Source organism: Staurois parvus, unplaced genomic scaffold (genome assembly GCF_062004578.1).
Source record: "Staurois parvus isolate SC_StPar_1 unplaced genomic scaffold, SC_StPar_1.0 ptg002113l, whole genome shotgun sequence".
Classification (NCBI taxonomy): domain Eukaryota; kingdom Metazoa; phylum Chordata; class Amphibia; order Anura; family Ranidae; genus Staurois; species Staurois parvus.
In genome coordinates, this window is record NW_028319909.1 from 852,186 (window position 1) to 872,769 (window position 20,584).

General features: G+C 43.7%; 1 protein-coding gene across 1 annotated transcript; it reads left to right on the forward strand.

Moving 5' to 3' along the window:
- Positions 1-315: 315 nt before the first annotated feature.
- LOC149432684 (formyl peptide receptor 2-like) lies at positions 316-15,354 on the forward strand. Its single transcript, XM_089664969.1, has 3 exons — positions 316-495; positions 8,867-8,934; positions 14,313-15,354. Exons 2-3 carry the CDS (start codon positions 8,876-8,878, stop codon positions 15,322-15,324), a joined length of 1,071 nt encoding a protein of 356 aa, XP_089521095.1. The 5' UTR covers positions 316-495; positions 8,867-8,875; the 3' UTR covers positions 15,325-15,354.
- Positions 15,355-20,584: the final 5,230 nt, after the last annotated feature.

Genomic DNA, 20,584 nt, shown 5'->3' on the forward strand with positions numbered 1-20,584 from the left:
AGATCATCTACACCGAGTTCACTATATGAACCACTGATGTATTTATACAAACCTTTTTACAACCTATCCTCTTTGATGGCTGAGGCGCGGCTTAGCTAATATATATGGGCAGGACATAATCCATAGAGGGGGGTGATGAGCCATGCTAAACCTCCATTGTCTCCTTTTTCCAGCATAGGATTTCATGACACGGTACGGGGCTCTTTAACACTGAGAATAAAGTCACATGACCAATGGAAATATTCTTTATCATACAGAAGCCATAGCTAAACCTTATCTTATCGTACATAAGTTCACTTTTCTTTTAGACACGAGGAACTTAGAATTCTTAACCCGATCCCTTTGGTATTGCCAGATAACGTCATAGCCATTCTTAGACTCAAAAAAACCCCCAAAAAACAAAAAAAACAGCACTATACTGAGTGCATATACATTGCTGAGCTGTGCTGGAGCTAAACACGCAGAAAACACCTACCAGAAGAAACCCGACTTCAGGTAAGGAGAATAATATGATAAAAAGAATACAGACGGGATCGTAATTATCTTTACATTTAAAAAAAAATATTTAGGAAATCTGTTGAGTGAAGGAAATGTTTTCTATAGCATTCTATTCGTTGAGTAACTGATACATAATAAATAGTGGTCAGATAGACATAACTTTGCCTGTTGCACTATTATTAACCCCTTAGTGACTAAGGCCCATGATGGAAACTGACTTCTGGAAAACGTAGATTAAAAAATGTCAGTTTAGCCGCGTTTGCATACCGCGTTTATGCGTGTTTATGAGCGTTTGCGTTTAGAAGAATTTTCTTTAAGATACCCTCAGGAGACCTTCCAAAATGCCCAAAATGCACTGAAAAACTGTAAAAAAATTAACTGTCTCAGACACTTTGAGAGAAATAGAGAGAGCAGAAGCAGAGAGAGCAGTATGTGTTCAGATTAGCTGTCTTTTTTCTTTGTTTGGATGTGTTACTTGCTACTACCATAACATACCACCATGGAACAATTCAAAATACATTCTCCTGCTCATGATGATCACAGCTATACCACATGTGTGTATATTATTATTATTATTATTACTACGAGTTTATATAGCGCCAAAGGGTTTGCTCAGCGCTGTACAATAGGGGGGACAATACATGGCACAGTACAACAACAACAAACAACGTACGAGGGGTAAGAGGGCCCTACTCTTACGAGCTTACAATCTAGGAGGGAGGGGGTAGTGGTACAGTAGGAAGTGGCTGAGGGGGATGAAGTGGTGGGAGGAATGAGGGAGGATGGCCGTTAGGTGAGGGTGGGGTAGGCTTCCCTGAAGAGATGGGTTTTGAGGGAGCGCCTGAATGTGAATAGGGAAGGCGACAGTCTGATGGATTGGGGCAGTGAGTTCCAGAGGATGGGGGAGGACCTGGAGAAGTCCTGCAGTCGTGTATGGGAGGAGGAGACCAGGGAGCAGGATAGAAGGAGGTCCTGTGAGGAGCGAAGGGTACGGGTAGGGTGGTACTTGGTGATCAGGTTGGTGAGGTAGTCAGGGGCAGTGTTGTGAACGGCTTTGTAGGTCAGGGTTAGGAGTTTAAATTTGATGCGTTGGGCAATCGGGAGCCAGTGGAGGGAGAGGCAGAGGGGGGTGGCAGAGGTGGAGCGGGTGGTGAGGTGGATGAGTCTGGCAGCTGAGTTCAGGATGGTCTGGAGCGGGGAGAGCCTGCACTTGGGTAGGCCAGTGAGGAGGGAGTTGCAGTAGTCAAGGCGTGAGATGATGAGGGAGTGTACTAGAAGTTTGGTGGTGTCTGGGGTGAGGAAGGAGCGTATCTTGGCAATGTTGCGAAGATGGAGCCTGCATGTGTTTGTGAGTGATTTGACATGCGGTTGGAAGGAGAGGTTCGCGTCAAGAATGACGCCAAGGACTTTGGCTTGCGGGGCGGGAGTGATAGTGGAGTTGTTGGTGATGATGGATAGGATGGGGGGGGGGGGGGTGTTGGCAGGGGGAAAGATGAGGAGCTCGGTTTTGGAGAGGTTGAGCTTGAGGAAAATATTGTTGTTTGTACCTGTAGTAAGGCCTGGACATGATATTGCGCATTTTGCTTTTTTTTCTATCCTACCCAGAAAATTCTGCCCAAAATTTATTGACCTTGACCTTTAACTCTTACTTGACCCTAGTGCTAACCCTGGCACTGACCTAAATCTAACCTTGATTTAGGTATTTTTTTTCTTTATTATATTTTATTATTATTATTATTATTATTATTATGATTAGTATTATTAGTATTATTATTATTATCTAACCTTGATCTAGGTATTTTTTTTCTTTATTATATTTTATTATTATTTTTATTATTATTATGATTAGTATTATTATTAATATTAGTATTATTAGTATTATTAGTATTATTATTATCTAACCTTGATCTAGGTATTTTTTTTATTTATTATATTTTATTATTATTTTTATTATTATTATGATTAGTATTATTATTATGATTAGTATTATTAGTATTATTATTATTATCTAACCTTGATCTAGGTATTTTTTTCTTTATTATATTTTATTATTATTTTTATTATTATTATGATTAGTATTATTATTATTATCTAACCTTGATCTAGGTATTTTTTTCTTTATTATATTTTATTATTATTTTTATTATTATGATTAGTATTATTATTAATATTAGTATTATTATTATTATCTAACCTTGATCTAGGTATTTTTTTCTTTATTATATTTTATTATTATTTTTATTATTATGATTAGTATTATTATTAATATTAGTATTATTATTATTATCTAACCTTGATCTAGGTATTTTTTCTTTATTTTATTCTTATTCCTATTATTATTACTATTAGTATTATTATCTTTTTTTTTTTTTTTTTTTTTTAACATAAATTTGTTTACTTTTTTTCTGCAATGAGAGAAAGGTGCAATGTATCTCTCACCCATTCAGAGAAAAAAACCCCCAAAAAACACAGTGACTGATCACTGTGATAGCCAATCAGAGGGCTACCACAGTGATCAGGTGGCCCAAAATCGGGACTCTTCGGTCCAGATTGTTGGTACGGGTCCCGTGGCTACCGGTGACAGTCCAGCCTTTTTTGCTGGAAGCATGCTGTGTGGCTACCACAGTGATCAGGTGACCCAAAACCGGGACTCCTCGGTCCAGATTGTTGGTACGGGTCCCGGGGCTCCTGGTGACAGTCCAGTCTTTTTTGCTGGAAGCACGCTGTGTGGCCCCATGGAAAGCAAGCCCAGTTCTGTGAGGCCAGATATATGCGTATGCTCGGAGCGAAGGGGTTAATCATATATAGTGGTCAGTAAGCATCTTGAACTTTTGAGCACATGCATTGGAAAACATTTTTTACATTTCTTGTTTCTGTGGGAATCTGTAGACAGAATGTGGCATCTTTGCTAACTTTCGTATGCAGAGGTAGGTCACTATAGGTCTACAGCTTTATAGAAATTCCTTTGGAGACACACAATTCGCATGCTCAGTATATTGTAGGACATTGGATGGATTAGAATTATTAGATGTTTAAGATGTTGATTTCCATGTTTCCATTTTTTGTGTATTTGTATTAACAATCTAATGTCTCTTTCTCCATTACTTCATAATTGGAACAGTGAATTTTACTATAATGACATGCAGGGATTGTTTACTCAGAGACACCCTTTTTGTCTCTGCCCCCCCACCTCCAAGCACTATCACTTGGTTGGAACCCCTATCCACCTCCCAGTTCCAGCCCGTTCAGAAAATATAGAACCAATAATCATTTTGTGGTGCTAAATAACTTGCATTGAATTTGTTAATGATAACAAGGAAATCAGCAAAATAGATCCCCTGCACCCAGCAAGAATACAGCCCCCAGAAACAGTAGATCCCTCAGCAAAAATATATCCCCTTTAGCAACAATAGAGCCCCCAGCAGCAATACTTCACCCCAGCAGCTGGAAGTATGGAGACCATCACCACTGAGGAAACGTACACAGATGAAGACTTCGATACCACTGTTTGAAATGCTCAATATTTCATACATGGTGGTTCTATCTGGGATATGTTTGCTGGGAATAACTGGAAATGGTCTGGTCATCTGGTTTGTTGCCTTCAGAATGAAGAAGACCGTCAGCTCCCTTTGGTTCTTGAGTTTGGCTTTTGCCAATTTTACCTTCTGCCTTCTTTTCCTTCTGACACAAACCTCTTTTTAATACTGTAGTGAAACAATGGAAATTACTAAAGGATAAGTTCATCTTTTGTTACATGTTACACCCATATTCAGGGCATAATATGTAACATGTTATGATCAGACCGGCCTCTGCTGCCCCATGATCCCCGTTTTCTCAGCTAGCAGGGGATCTTCTCCCCCCTCGCTAGATGTCAAATTAAAAAATATGTGGCTGTGTGAGGCTCCGCCCACATGGGTGCGTCACTCATTCACAGTCATCTGTGAATGAAAGACTACAAGTCCTTAGCGGCTGTCAGCTTGCAGTCCTCAATGAACTACCGATGGGCTGTGAAGCGCCATGGTAGTTCATTCATTCTTCCTCCCAGTATATCTGCTTGGTCGTACATCCCATACAAGCAAGCAGATATACTGACAGATCTGCAGGAGACCTGCATGCCACCAGCGATCTGCCGATTCCTGGTGCAATGGTTTACAGGTTCCTGCACACAAAAATAATAAATGCACATGTTGTTAACTGCAAACAAATGTGCATTTATTATTTTTTTCTAAAAGTTGAACTTATCCTTTAAGGAAAACCCATTTCAAGGGAAATTTTCCCCCAGTTGGTTTTCTTGGGATGTTTCTTCAGAGGTCTTCGGAAGTCACAAACTATATTTGTTAGCTATTGATGAAATCACATTTATATTTTTTTATTTTGGTTCTACAGAGGATCAAAACTTCATTTCTGACCTCTGATGTGTTTGGAAGTATGGAGACCAACACCACTGAAGAAACGTACACAGATGAACTTCGATATCACTATGTAATGCTCAGTATTTCATACATGGTGGTTCTATCTGGGATATGTTTGCTGGGAATAACTGGAAATGGTCTGGTCATCTGGTTTGTTGACCGCAGAATGAAGAAAACCGTCAACTCCCTTTGGTTCTTGAGTTTGGCTTTTGCCAATTTTACCTTCTGCCTCCCTTTCCTTCTGACACAAACCTATTTTTTAAACTGTAGTGAAACAATGGAAATTACTAAAGGATAAGTTCATCTTTTGTAACATGTTACATGTTACCCCCATATTCAGGGCATAACATGTAACATGTTATGATCAGACCGGCCTCTGCTCCCCCATGATCCCGTTTTCTCAGCTAGCAGTGAGTGTCTTTTGGAGAAATTGTGCCCCATCATTGGTGTCCTTGGGAAACATTGTGCCCCTTTATTGGTGAAAGTGGGAGGAATGATGCCCCTTTTATGGCATCAATGGGGGGGAATTATGTCCCATTGTTGGTATCAGTGGGTAAAATAGTTCCCTAAGGGCCAGTTAAAAGCAAGCAAAGGGCCACATCTGACCCCCAGGCCTCAGTTTGGAGACCACTGCTCTATACTAAGGTCTGTGTATATAGCAAACACTTACTTCGGATTCCATAGTTGACCATTCAAAGAAGCCAGAAAGCTATGATTCCAAAAAAGAAGGTATTTGTTTCTGGTCTATCTGAGGTCCCTCTATTACTTCTTTCTAGTACTATCTAGCTTGTTTTGACCCTTACGCACCTTTTCTACTCATCTCTCTTTTCCATCTTCTACTCTCTCCATTATCCAATTCTTCCCATGCCCCACTCCCTTTATGCTTCTGAATAAGAGAAATCCATAACCCAAACGTCAGCCTCCTATACCAAAAAGAAAAAAGCATACAGGTCTAATGTAATATAAAGCATTGACTTAAAAAAAAATCTGATCATTTAGATTGAATTTTTATTTCTACAAACACAGATAAAAGAACATAAGAAAAAAATTCCAGGTAAAGACAAATTGTATGACAGTGATAATAATGTCAGTAGAACAGAGGAAAAGCATTGGAAGTACATCAAGATTTTTAAGAGAAATTCGTAAGATGGGAAAACATGGTATGTAGTTTACTGCAGGGGTTCTTAGCAGGAAACCAGGGAAGGCCTGCAGAACTCTAGATGTTCGAATGTCCGAGAGGGAGGATCATAGCCCATCCATTAAGAGAGGGAGGATGATAGCCCATCCAGTAAGAGAGGGAGGATGATAGCCTATCCAATAAGAGAGGGAGGATGATAGCCCATTCCAATAAGAGAGGGAGGATGATAGCCCATCCAATAAGAGAGGGAGGATGATAGCCCATCCAATAAGAGAGGGAGGATGATAGCCTATCCAATAAGAGAGGGAGGATGATAGCCCATCCATTAAGACCATAACAGTATATATCTACCCATGGATGATAGGTACATTTTTCAAAACCTTTGATTCTGTCCAGTTCAAGCAGCCATGAGTCCAGGATTGTAGGTGGTTAGAAACTCATTTAAGCACCACCGTTTGGTGTGCCACAATGAATGTCCTGGAGAGAGCCAGGGAGGTATGACTGTCTAATAGAGAAGAATCAAATGAACCCACGATACATGTGCATGCATTGTTAGTTAAAGTAGAATGAATATAATTGATGGATAAAAAGGGTTCACCTTTAACAAATACAAAACAATTGCTAACTCACAAAAGCATTTTAAGGTAGAACTTATGATGGACTTCAAGGAATAGCCTTCGAGCGTATTTGTGGCCAGTGGTGGGGCCAGGGGCGGACTGACCATTTGGAAACTCAGGCACTGCCCGAGGGCCCGGGGTCAGTAGGGGGCCCAATGAGATGCCCCTGGTACCTTTTTCATAGGCTTTTTTGAGTTTGGGCAAGGACACAGGGGCCCCATGATCCCCTATTGCCCGGGGCCCCATGAGTTGTCAGTCCGCTACCTGGGTGGGGCTGTGCATAAGAATTAACCAGTGAAGTACTGGTCCCCCAAATCTGCTAGCCGGTTCTTTTCTATAAAGCATATTCTACCGATATACTGTATCCTCTACGGTGTGCATTCCTCAGTTCTTCTGTGATCTTGAACCTCAACTCTGTATTGGCCAGGGGCAGACTGACAACTCATGGGACCCCCGGGCAATAGGGGATCATGGGGCCCCTGTGTCCTTGCCCAAACTCAAAAAAACCTATGAAAAAGGTACCAGGGGCATCTCATGGGGCCCCCTACTGACCCCGGGCCCTTGGGCAGTGCCCGAGTTTCCAAATGGTCAGTCCGCCCCTGGTATTGGCTCAACAATTTCAGCCTGATCTGAATCTTAAAACAGACATTAAGTTGCAATACAAAATAAGGCGGTGTCATCAAAGATAGTATTCCAGATGTAGAGATAAGTCATCCATAGATTACACTTGACGCGTTTCGAGACCGATCACAATATCTTCCTCAGAAGTGCTCAAAAAGGCATGACGCATAGCCCCGTATGGGGTGAGACGAGAGAACCGACAATTGTTTTTCACTAGTTTTGCATTTGACTAGGGTCAGTGTCACTAATGGTAGCATGAGGCCATACCTGGACCCTACAGAGGTTGCACAGGCAGTCCAACTCCTCCAGGATGACATATCAATACGTGTCATTGCCAGAAGGTTTGCTGTGTCTCCCAGCACAGTCTCAAGAGCATGGAGGAGATTCCAGGAGACAGGCAGTTACTCTAGGAGAGCTGGACAGGGCTGTATAAGGTCCTTAACAACCTCAGAAGTTCTGAAAAAGCATGATGCATAGCCCAGTATGGGGTGAGACGAGAGATTATTATTATTATACAGTATTTATAAAGCGCCAATAGTTCGCTCAGCGCTGTACATTACAAAGGGGGACAGAACATGTGACAGAACAATACCAATACAATGCAAAACATGAGGGGATCGAGGGCCCTGCTCTTTCGAGCTTACAATCTAGGATCCGCCAAGAAATTAAAAACTTATTTTCTATGAACACAGCCAAGGATTCTTCATATATTTCTGGCAAGAATGGTAGACAGGGAATAGAGGGAGAGAGAGCAGGCACCAAACACAGGACCCCAGAGCCTTCCACTACCCCCCCTCCAGCGACAGAGAGACACTCATCTTCACAGCTCCGGACATCCCCGGGAACGAGAGCTAGGCTCTACATATACCATCAAGCAGCCTACAGCCTCTCTCGGATCCCACCTGGTTCCCATGGTGTCCCTTGTGTCCGCCTGAAAAATGCCGCCCTAGGCAAATGCCTTGTTTGCCTTGTGGTAAATACTCCCCTGGTCACATCTCCCAGAAGGCTATGTGGAGGGAGGGTAGGAGGACAACTTCCACTTCCGATCGCAGCGGAAGTGGGAGCGGGTACCTGTCAATTTTGGGTACATGCTCACCAAAGGTGCCAATCCTTAATGGGGAGCGGGGGACCAGTCTTTAAAGCGTAACTTGCCCTTTTGGGTGGAGCTCTGCTTTAAAGTTAATTCACAGATGGAAATAGAAAATTAAATGCATGCGGCAATTAAGTAGTGGTCGAAGCATGCGGAATGTGCTGGTTGCTAAGGAGTGGGCAGCCGCCGGTGTCCTGAACAACCAGTAACTGTCATGCTTGCCATACACCATCCGGATATTAAAAGAATATTTAAAGAAGAGAATGGATCAAATGAACTTGGGTTTTAGAAAGGTCAGCAAGAAATATCCTTTGCGTGTCCTGTATGTTCTCATTTTACTTTGTGTGATCTCCACCAACATTTTGTATCATGTAATTTCCATCAAAGGATGTGAAGATAAAACATTAGTGATAAGATTACGAGCGATCTTTAACAGAACAAACTCAGATGATAATATTATTCGTTCTTGTGGTGTTGGCATTCCTTTCAGAACTTCAACATGAACGTTTCTTTGGAAAATAAGACCTCAGACTATGAGACTTCGGACTATCAAGACAGGTATTTCTTTTTGCTCAAAATTAATTTGTTTTAATTTTTTTTTTTAAATGCAAATTTCACATGCACAGAGGAGGTGTGACCAAGATCCATTTTTAGGATTTATAGGTTACCACATATGAACAGACCTTAGATCAAATTTGATGAAAATTCAGAAATCTACCAGTTTTTGTTTTAGCCGTCGTACACCTCAAGGCTTGATGGGGTTGATTTACGAAAGGCAAATAGACTGTGAAATTTGCAAAGTGTTCCAGAGCTTAGTAAATGAGGCGAAGCTTCACTTTGCAAAGCATAGCCAATCACCTGCAAGGAAAATAAAAAAAATGCATTTTTTGATTGCACATGATTGGATGATGGAAGTCAATAGAGCTTGCTCTTATTTACTAAGCTTTGGCGCAACTGCTCTTCGCATAGTGCACAGGCTAGTTACCTTTAGTAAATCCATCCCAATGTCTTTTTTTTTTAATTTCAGACACATGCACAGATAGGGTATCAGTGCATTACTGAGTGGATTTGGTACAGATATTTCAAAGGCGATTGAAAATCTTTACATTTTGCACCATTTTATTGCATACAAGTGCAGCAGTGCATATGGTAAAGAGCTGTGCAAACTGTTGGCATTTTATAGTATACATGCTTTATAGTGATACTATTAGTTGGTGACTTATTTAGTAAATTCTACACTGCCTAATTATTAGAAATGATACTATCCCTCCCCTCCCTCCAAGCTGATGGCTAGTGCTTGCATACCCACATGATGACTATGATTGAACCGATGCAAGGTGTAGAAATGACAGTGGCCATCCACCAGCCCTAGGGTGACCATGTTTTAGACCAAGAACAACTGAATGGGATGAAGGGGGGTGTTGTGAAATGGTTAAGCCAGTGTCATTTAGACATCACTAGAGTGTGAATCAGGTTTTCATTACCATCCTTGTAACCGAAAATTCTACCTGGGAACAAAAGTAGTTTACGAGCTGGACAGGGCCGTAGAAGGTCCTTAACCCATCAGCAGGACCGGTATCTGCTCCTTTGTGCAAGGAGGAACAGGATGAGTACTGCCAGAGCCCTACAAAATGATCTCCAGCAGGCCACTGGTGTGAATGTCTCTGACCAAACAATCAGAAACAGACTTCATGAGGGTGGCCTGAGGGCTTGACGTCCTCTAGTGGGCCCTATGCTCACTGCCCGGCACCATAGAGCTCGATTGGCATTTGCCATTGAACACCAGAATTGGCAGGTCCACCACTGGCGCCATGTGCTTTTCACAGCTGAGAGCAGGTTCACCCTGAGCACATGTGACAGACGTGAGAGGGTCTGGAGAAGCCGTGGAGAACGTTCTGCTGCCTGTAACATTGTTCAGCATGACTATTTTGGTGGTGGGTCAGTGATGGTCTGGGGAGGCATATCCATGGAACGACGCACAGACCTCTACAGGCTAGACAACGGCACCCTGACTTCCATTAGTTATCGGGATGAAATCCTTGGACCCATTGTCAGACCCTATGCTGGTGCAGTGGGTCCTGGGTTCCTCCTGGTGCACGAAAATGCCCGGCCTCATATGGCGAGAGTATGCAGGCAGTTCCTGGGGGATGAAGGAAGTGATACCATTGAATGGCCCCACCCTCTCTTGACCTAAATCCAATAGAACACCTCTGGGATATCAGAGAACGCCACTAGGTTACCCCTCAGACTGCCCAGGAGCTCAGTGATACCCTGGCCCAGATCTGGGAGGAAATCCCCCAGGACACCATCCGTCGTCTCATTAGGAGCATGCCCCGATGTTGTCAGGCATACATACAAGCACGTGGGGGCTGTGACTCCCCTATGCAGCCCTTGGAATCTCATACTCTTTAGTCATGCTTCAGGATTCAGCAAATAATAATAATAATAATTAGACACTTAGGGGGAGATTTACTAAAACTGGAGAGTGCATAATATGGTGCTGCTGTGAATAGTAGCCAATCAGCTTCTATTTTCAGCTTGTTGAGTTAAGCTTTGACAATAAAACCTGGAAGCTGATTGGTTGCTATGCAGAGCTGCGCCAGATTTTGCACTCTCCAGCTTTTAGTAAATCTCCCCCCAATTGTATGAAAGGTTTGGCTTTTAAGTTCTCTCTGATAGAGACCAATGTTGATTCCTTTAAAATGAAATAAATATGCACATATGGAAGGAGCACCAGACCAAAAGATAAGAGTCCAAATTAATTTATTGATGTCATATTAGAAGACTTCCAACGTGTTTTGGGGGTCAAAGGAACTCCCCCTTCATCAGGGCTTCTAGTAAAAACGAGAACCTTGAATGGGCTCAAAGAAATGCTTTCCTGTTTGAACCTGTGCAGTGGGGCTGATTGCTGGAGTTGGATTCCTGACCAGCAGTATCTGCATCAGCAGTACAACTAAGACGGTTCTCAGTTTGGATGCCCCTGCCCTTTTTGTAAATTTGCTTTTGTATTTGTATAATTGTATATCTGTTAGAATCCAAATGAGAATTTTGTTTAAAGTGGGACTTTACTCTCTCAATCAGCATTAATTATTTTTAATCCGTATGCTGCTAGTCTTAGTACATAGAGAGGAAGGTATATAAGGACCTTCTCTGTTCTGAAGTGCCCAGTCTCGAATGGGCAAGAAAGGGTTTGGATCACTGGGTCAGGAATAGGACTTCCAACACCAGTGCGTCAGTCCGATCACGACAGTGCTAATACTAAGCATTGTTCAGCTGTCGCAATCAAGAGCCATATAACCGTTTTGTGTGTTTCTCCGGGATTCTACAGAGGCTACAAATGTGTTTTACATGGGCAGCACAGCGGCTAAATGATTAGCATTTCCGCTTGGCAGTACTAAGGTTGTTGGTTCAAATCCCAACCACAGCACCACCTGTCTGGAGTTTGCATGTTCTCTCTGTGCCTCTCTTGAGCATAATAGATAGGACTCCAATCCATTATGCTCAATCCGCAGATCCGATCCATCCTGCGGGGATCGTCGGCTTTCTTTACAACTTACTTTTTCTTGGAGCGGGTCCAGTGTCACCCCGTATAGGTTGCATGCCGACGATCCCCGCAGGATGGTTTGGATCTGAGGATTGAGCATAATGGATCAGAGTCCGATCCATTATGCTCCCCAATCCGCAGATCCCATCCATCCTGCGGGGATCGTCGGCATGCAACCTATATGGGGTGACACCGGACCCGCTCCAAGAAAAAGTAAGTTGTAAAGAGTTGGATTGGATCCATCCGGCGGGGATCGTTGGCTTGCTTTACAACTTACCTTTTTGTGGAGTGGGTCCGGTGTCAACCCTGTGCGGTTGGTGTCACCTGGTGTGGGCCGCACCCCCCGCACCTGCCTCATGACGCCACTGCCCCTGACAGACCCTTGCTTTCTGTGTGGAAGCAGTCATCTGTCTGCTGTGGTCCAGCATCAACAGTGAGCTCGAGCTGTGCTGATCACAGAGCTGTAGGTCTGGCTCATCAGGAGGTGTATTGGACCTCTGCAGGGAGACGTTTGCTTGCACTGGGAGAACAAGGGTCTTTCTCTGCAGAATGCTGCCAGGGGACAGGCTTTTCTAATCAGACTGTGGCTGTTTTCCAAACTAAACAAACTATAAGTGTTTGAACACTTTTTTTTTATTTCATACCTGGAATATATTTATCTGATTAAATAGAAAGTTTATTTGGACTTCAACTTCTTTGCACCGGCCGCACGCCGCATGGCCTTGATGCCGAGTGGCCGCGTATTGGCGTGCCATTAAGAAAAACATATGTGCTGAGAGCACTCCCAGCACGCGTGTCTGGTACTCACGGAAAGGTCCCGATCTCCTCTTTCGATTGGGACCTTTCCCAATCATGTGGCCGCTGTAACAGTGAATCATGGCAGTCACATTATTATTATTATACAGTATTTATATAGCGCCAAAGGATTTGCTCAGCGCTGTACAATAGCAAGGGGGACAGAACATGAGACAAAACAGTAAAAGTACAATACACGAGGGGTTCGAGGGCCCTGCTCTTTCGAGCTTACAATCTAGGAGGGAGGGGAAGTGGTACAGGAGAAAGTGGCTGTGGGAGATGGAGTGGTGGGAAAAGTGGAGGAGATCGGTTGTTACGTGAGGGTGGGGTAGGCTTCCCTGAAGAGATGGGTTTTCAGGGTGCGCCTGAAGGTGAGGAGGGTAGGTGACAGTCTAGGGAGTTTCAGAGGATGGGGAAAGTCCTGGAGAAGTCCTGCAGTCGGGCATGGGAGGAGGAGACCAGGGAGCTAGAGAGTAGGAGGTCCTGTGAGGAGCGAAGGGCACGGGTATGGTGGTATTTGGGTATCAGGTCAGTTAGGTAGTTTGCGGCGGCGTTATGAATGGCTTTGTAGGTCAGAGTTAGTAATTTGAATTTGATGCGTTGGGCAATCGGGAGCCAGTGAAGGGATTGGCAGAGGGGGGTGGCAGATGTGGAGAGGTTGGTGAGGTGGATGAGTCTAGCCGCTGAGTTCAGGATTGACTGGAGTGGGGATAGCGTTTGTTTGGGTAGGCCAGTGAGAAGGGAGTGACAGTAGTCCAGGCGTGAGATGATGAGGGAGTGTACGAGTTGTTTAGTAGTGTCTTGGGTGAGGAATGTACGTATCTTGGAGATGTTGAGGAGGTGGAGCCTGCATGACTTTGATAGTGATTGGACATGAGGTTGGAAGGAAAGGATTGAGTCCAGGGTGACACCCAGGACTTTGGCGTGTGGGGTGGGATTAATGGTCGCGTTGCTAGTAGTGATGGAGAGGTTGGGGGGGGCGTGGGCTGGGGGGAAAACCAGGAGCTCGGTTTTGGACAGGTTTAACTTGAGGAAATGGAACGACATCCAGTCTGATATTTCGTTCAGCAGGTGGGCGATGTGGGCGGAGAGTGAGGGGGTGAGGTGGGGGGTGGAGAGGTAAACTTGTGTGTCGTCGGCATATAGGTGATAGTTGAAGCCGTGGGAGTGTATCAGTTTGCCAAGGGAGGAGGTGTAGATGGAGAAGAGGAGGGGTCCGAGGACAGAGCCTTGGGGGACTCCAACAGAGAGGGGGAGAAAGGGGGAGATAGCAGTGTTATAGGTGACGCTGAAGGAGCGTTGGGATAGGTAGGAGGAGAACCAAGAGAGAGCAGCGTCCCTGATACCAAGGGAGTGCAGTTTTGTAAGGAGGAGGGGGTGGTCGACTGTGTCGAAGGCCGCGGAGAGGTCGAGGAGCAGGAGGACATGACCCTAAAACCCCGCCCTGCCTCCCTGCTTCTGAAACCCTTAAAGGGCCGGGAGGCACCTGTGCCAAGGGGTTAACTTGGCTTTTTTGGCTGTAGGAGTGCAGTTTTTAGGTATTAATAGTATTGATATAATATAAGATGATAATCTTTTTTGTTGTTTTTTTTTTTAGGAGTGCTGAGAATCTGAATGACTCTTCTTACCCAAATTATGAAGATAATTCTTACATTAGTATGCATAGCATCATAAATATGTCTATCACATGGTACAGCGTGACCTTAATCTTGGGTTTAGTAGGAAATGGTTTAGCCATTTGGATTGCTGGATTCAGGATGAAGACAGTAAGCTCCGTATGGTTCCTCCACTTGGCCATTGCTGATTTTATTAAGTGTATTTCTCTTCCTCTGCGGATCTCGGAGTGGGCTTTGTTTTTCTATATCCCTTACGATGATTATCTCTGTACAATCGGTATAACTCTTCTATACATGAATATGTCAGCTAGCGTCTACTTCATGTCCATCATTTGCATTGACCGATGTGTTTCCATTATGTGGCCAATCTGGAGCAAACTACACAGAACCCCCCGGAAAATACGCATCATTTCCATATTGACTTGGATGTTGAGCCTCCTTACCAGCATCCCCTATATCCTGTTCAACCATTTCTATGAAGAAATCACAGAGTGTTTCCCTAAAGGTTGGTACTATGATGAGGAAGAAGAAAAGGAAAAAATAAAGATAAGAAAGGCAATGTTCATCATGAGAAGCATAAGCATGTTTGCCGTACCGTTCACAGTTATTTTGATATCCTGTACCCTGATCTTTTTTAAAATGCGAAAATTTAGAAAACCAAAGAGATCCCGACGTTCTTTCAGGCTCATCATAGCTGTCGTGGTGTGCTTTTTCATCTGCTGGTTTCCCTATAATATCTGGCCTTTCATAACCATCAGTGGACAGTATTGGAACCTCGATAGACTTATTACTGAAATTTCGGTCTGCCTGGCTTACTTCAGCAGCTGCATCAACCCCATTATCTATGTCTTCTTCTGCCATGATTTTAAGAAAAATTTCATTAAGTCCTTACCAGCCACGCTCAACAAAGCTTTCAGTGAAGATTCTGACTTGAGCTGCAAAGATGGTGTCACCACACATAACAATCCCAATGTGCAGTCTTCATTGCTATAAATAAAACTATGATAACCTTGTTGTGTTAAAGTGGTTCTAAAGGCTGAAGGTTTGTCATTCTATGCATGAAGGTAAAAAAAACTTTCTGTGTGTTGCTCCCCCAACAGCCCCCCTTATTACTTACCCCTTTCGATCCAGTGATGTGCACAAGAGCCTTGGGTGTCCCAGGACTCCCTCTCCTCATTGGTTGAGACACAGCAGCGAGGGCCATAGGCTACTACTGCTGTCAATTACAGCCAGTGAGCCAATGAGGAAAGATCAAGGGGGGAGGGGCTTGAGACACAGCTTTATGTTATCTCTCGCCTTGACTATTGTAACTCCCTCCTCATTAGCCGACCTCATCGCAGGCTATCCCCTCTTCAGTCTATCATGAATGCTGCTGCTAGACTCATCCACCTTACTAACCATTCCATATCTGCCACCCCTGTCTGCCAATCCTTCCACTGAACTCCACTCAGTGTCCCCCATCCCTCTCTGCCAATCCCTCCACTGGTCTCCACTCAGTGTCCTCCACCCCCCTCTGCCAATCCCTCCACTGGCCTCCACTCAGTGTCCTCCATCCCTCTCTGCCAATCCCTCCACTGGTCTCCACTCAGTGTCCTCCATGCCTCTCTGCCAATCTCTCCACTGTCCTCCACTCAGTGTCTTCCACCCCTTTCTGCCAATCCCTCCACTAATCTTCACTCAGTGTCCTCCTGCCCTCTCTGTCAATCCCTCCACTGGCCTCCACTCAGTGTCCTCCATCCCTCTCTGCCAATCTCTCCACTGATCTCCACTCAGTGTCCTCCATCCCTCTCTGCCAATCCCTCCACTGCTCTACACTCAGTGTCCTCCATGCCTCTCTGCCAATCTCTCCACTGTCCTCCACTTAGTGTCCTCCATCCCTCTCTGCCAATCCCTCCACTGCTCTACACTCAGTGTCCTCCGTGCCTCTCTGCCAATCTCTCCACTGTCCTCCACTCAGTGCCCTCCACCCCTCTCTGCCAATCTCTCCACTGTCCTCCACTCAGTGTCCTCCATCCCTCTCTGCTAAGCCCTCCACTGGCTTCCCATTGCCCAACGAATAAAATCCAAAACATTAACAATCACATATAAAGCCATTTATAACTCTGCCCCAAATTACATCAGCAATCTTGTCTCCAAATATCACCCAAACCGTACTCTCCGCTCCTCGCAAGACCTCCTACTCTCTAGCTCCCTTGTCTCCTCCTCCAATGCTCATCTCCAGGACTTCTCCAGGGCTTCCCCTATCCTATGGAACTCTCTACCCCAATTTATCAGACTATCGCCTACTCTGCTCACTTTTAGGTGATCTCTGAAAACCTATCTCTTCAGGGAAGCCTATCCTGCCTTCAGCTAATAACGGAATCTTCTATTCCTCCTACCAGTCCATCCCCCACAGTTATTACCTTTTGTACCACCAGCCCCTTTCTCTTAGATTGTAAGCTCCAAGGATCAGGGCCCTCCCAACCCTCTTATATTGAACTGTATTGTTGCTGTATTGTCTCCCTTTATATTGTAAAGCACTGAGCAAACTGTTGGTGCTATATAAATCCTATATAATAATAATGTGTCTTAAGGATGCATAGAGCAGGGCTCAGGAGTGAGCATGCACCAGTGCCCTCATAGCAAGTGGCTTTCTCTTAGGGGGCACTGGTCAAGCAGGGGACCTGAGAAGAGGAGGATCGGGGCTGCTCTGTGCAAGACCACCGCACAGAGCAGATAAGTATAACATGTTTGTTATTTTTTTAAAAATTAACCTTTAGTAACACTTTAAATTACTTGTCACAACTGAATATCATGTTTCAAAAATGTTATCACGAAGGTTTGCTCCATATGATAGCACATTAAAGTTTATGACTTAGCAAAATTGAAATGAAAACAAAACAAATTCCGTGCCTTTTTGCAATAAGTGTCCATATACCTATATTTGGTGTCCTTTACAGGGGCGGGCTGACAACTCATGGTACCCTCGGGCAATAGGGAATCATGGGGCCCCTGTGTCCTCACCCACACTCAAAACCACACCCAAAAAAGCCTATGAAAGGTACTAGGGGCATCTCATGGGGCCCCCTACTGACCCTGGGCCCTCGGGCAGTGCACTAGTGCCTGAATGGTCAGTCCGCCCCTGGTCCTTTAAAACATTGATCCTGAAAAAAAAAAGTCCTATGAACTCCTAATTGCCTGTTTTAGCCGATAACTCTGCCACCTCTTCTGCACTGACTCCTAATGTTAGCCCTGTCCAGGTGACCCTATTGAACCTCAGAAGGCCTCCCCTTCTTCTCATTTCACTAACATGAAGAGGAGATCTTCTGTACTCCAGCTGGAGAGAACTCCTATTATATACCTGAGATGATGAGGGTGGCCTCTTGCACAAGTCCCATCCAAGCATCCCTGAAGGTTGAGACAGGAACTGCTAGGGCAATGGAAGGGTACAGGTGCCAGCAGACAGGAACCACAGAATTGAGCTTGGAAGAACTGGTGCCAGGAAAGTAGAAGCACAGTGATGATGGCACCCCAACTTCACCCAGACCAGTAAAGAGCAGAGCCGGGTCACAAGCTAAGTTTAGTTACCGTCAAGCAAGAAGACACCAAATCACGAACAGCATCAATGTCCGAGAGGAGCAGAGGTTGGCCATGTGTGGGCAAAGAGGTACATAATTGATGGGACAACATCTTGTTTAAGAGTCCATGCTGAGGTCAGCAACACAGGTAGGCATCAGGCATAAAACAGGCAGGGGTTGTCCAGAGACAGGTCAGATGAAAACCGGGTCAATAACAGGGTCAAGCAGATTCAGGATCAAGGATACTAGAGATACGAGCAAAAAGATCATCCAGCAATTATCTCATTCAGGGTCCAGGTTTACTTGGCACCAGTATCTGTGGTGGATGTGCCAGTGCATCCATGTGCATGCTGGTGTAACTTTGTAGGCATTGTGGTTCCATGCACCAGCTCCTACTACACTACTGTGTCTTGTGGTCACATGGGAGTCAGTGAGAGGCACAACCGAATGCAGTGAGAGACAAATAGGCAAATATGAAAACACTGGTTCCTGAAGCTTAAAGTCTTACTAAACCCCCAACAGTACAATCAGTCTGTATATGCGGTAAAGCATGCGTGTTATACTCACTGTGGAACATAGAAAAAAGTCATTTTAACCAGTTCCCGCCCGGCCAATAGCACAAAGGTGGCCAGGCGAGCAGCTCGTCCCTCTGGGTAGACGCCATATGGCGTCCTTTCAGTCATGTGAAGTGCGCCTGCCCGCAGGGCCGCTCTGCGGCGCGATCTTTCACCGGCCGTGTACCTCGGACACGGCCGATGACAGATCTGTGTACCAAAAACCTTTTCTTCAAACCTTCACCCAAACCTAATACTCTTTCTTTACTTCAAAATGTCCCAAATACAGTTCAAAAATTGTACAAAAATTGTTTGCCAAATGTCCCAAATAAAGTTCAAAAATGATCCACCAAATGTCCACACTATTCAATCTTCCAAACGTGATAAAATGTCCAATTCATCACTTTATCACGTTTGGGACATTTTATCACGTTTGGAAGATTCAATAGTGTGGACATTTGGTGGATCATTTTTGAACTTTATTTGGGACATTTGGCAAACAATTTTTGTACAATTTTTGAACTGTATTTGGGACATTTTGAAGTAAAGAAAGGGTATTAGGTTTGGGTGACGGTTTGAAGAAAAGGTTTTTGATATTTGCACTTTCAAGGGTGAAAGATTTTCTTTTCTTTGGGGATATACAGAGATTTTAGTTGTGAGATCTGTGTACCGCCCCGTTTCCAGTACCAGGTGACCTGCTGTGACCAATCACAGCAGGTCACATGACAGTTGTATACAATGGATGGCTTCCTTTCATGCCATCCATTGTATACTAGTGTGTCTAGCTGTGAATGGTCACAACGATCACATGCACAAGCTGGGCTAATCACAGCCTAGCTGTGTCATGTGATTAGCCGTGACCAAATCACAACTAAGCACAAAAAAAAAAAACCCTGAATGAATGTCCTTCAAGTAAATGCTTGCTTGTAAAAAAAAAAATACTGATCACTTCCCCAAAGTAGTACAATGTTACTATGGTAACACTATACTACTTTGGTCATAGTGAAATATGAAAAGAAAATTTTAAAAAAAGAGAACAAAATTTAATAAAAAATTAAAACGAATAAAAAAATAATAAAAAAAAGATTTAAAAAAAAACAGTTTTTTTTTCGTACTGTCACCAGTCAGTGTCCCTGATCACCGCCATCCCAGTTATATGATGACTCTGTACTGCACTGGTCACAGTATGTGAAAAAAAAAATAGTGAAAATAATTTATTTAATTTTTTCATTTTCTGAAAAATTGACAAAAAAATTACAACTTCAAAAAACTCGCCATGCCTCTTATGAAATACGTCGGACTGCCTACTTTGCAAAAAGGGGTCATTTGGGGGATAGCTGTACTGTTCTGACATTTGGGGGATATCTGTACTGTCCTGACATTTGGGGGATATCTGTACTGTTCTGACATTTGGGGGGTACCTGTACTGTTCTGACATTTGGGGGATATCTGTACTGTTCTGACATTTGGGGGATATCTGTACTGTTCTGACATTTGGGGGATATCTGTACTGTCCTGACATTTGGGGGATATCTGTACCGTCCTGACATTTGGGGATATCTGTACTGTCCTGACATTTGGGGATATCTGTACTGTCCTGACATTTGGGGGATATCTGTACTGTCCTGACATTTGGGGGATATCTGTACTGTCCTGACATTTGGGGGATATCTGTACTGTCCTGACATTCTTGGACCTCAAGAAATTAGATTGGCCATCATACATCGGGACCGTACATCAGGATTGATCAATATTCAGATCTATACCATAGTTGGTGAACTCTATAACTTTCCTACAGACTAAATAATACATCCTAAATTGGGTCATTTCACCAAAGACATGTAGCAGAATACATCTCGGCCTAAATTTATGAAGAACAATTATTTATTTGCAAACTTTTATAACAGAAACAAAGAAAAATGTGTTTTTTCTTCAACATTTTTGGTCTTTTTTTGTTAATTTAGCAAAAAATAAAAACCCCAGCGGTGATTACATACCAATAATAATATATAGTGCAGCGCTGGTATATCAATTAAAAATGAACATAATTAAATGAGTACAGATAAAATGGTTCATAAAGTCCTTCCACAATACAGTGACCATAGATATGTGAAGGTCTCCTCCTTATTAGGTGACTGGTAT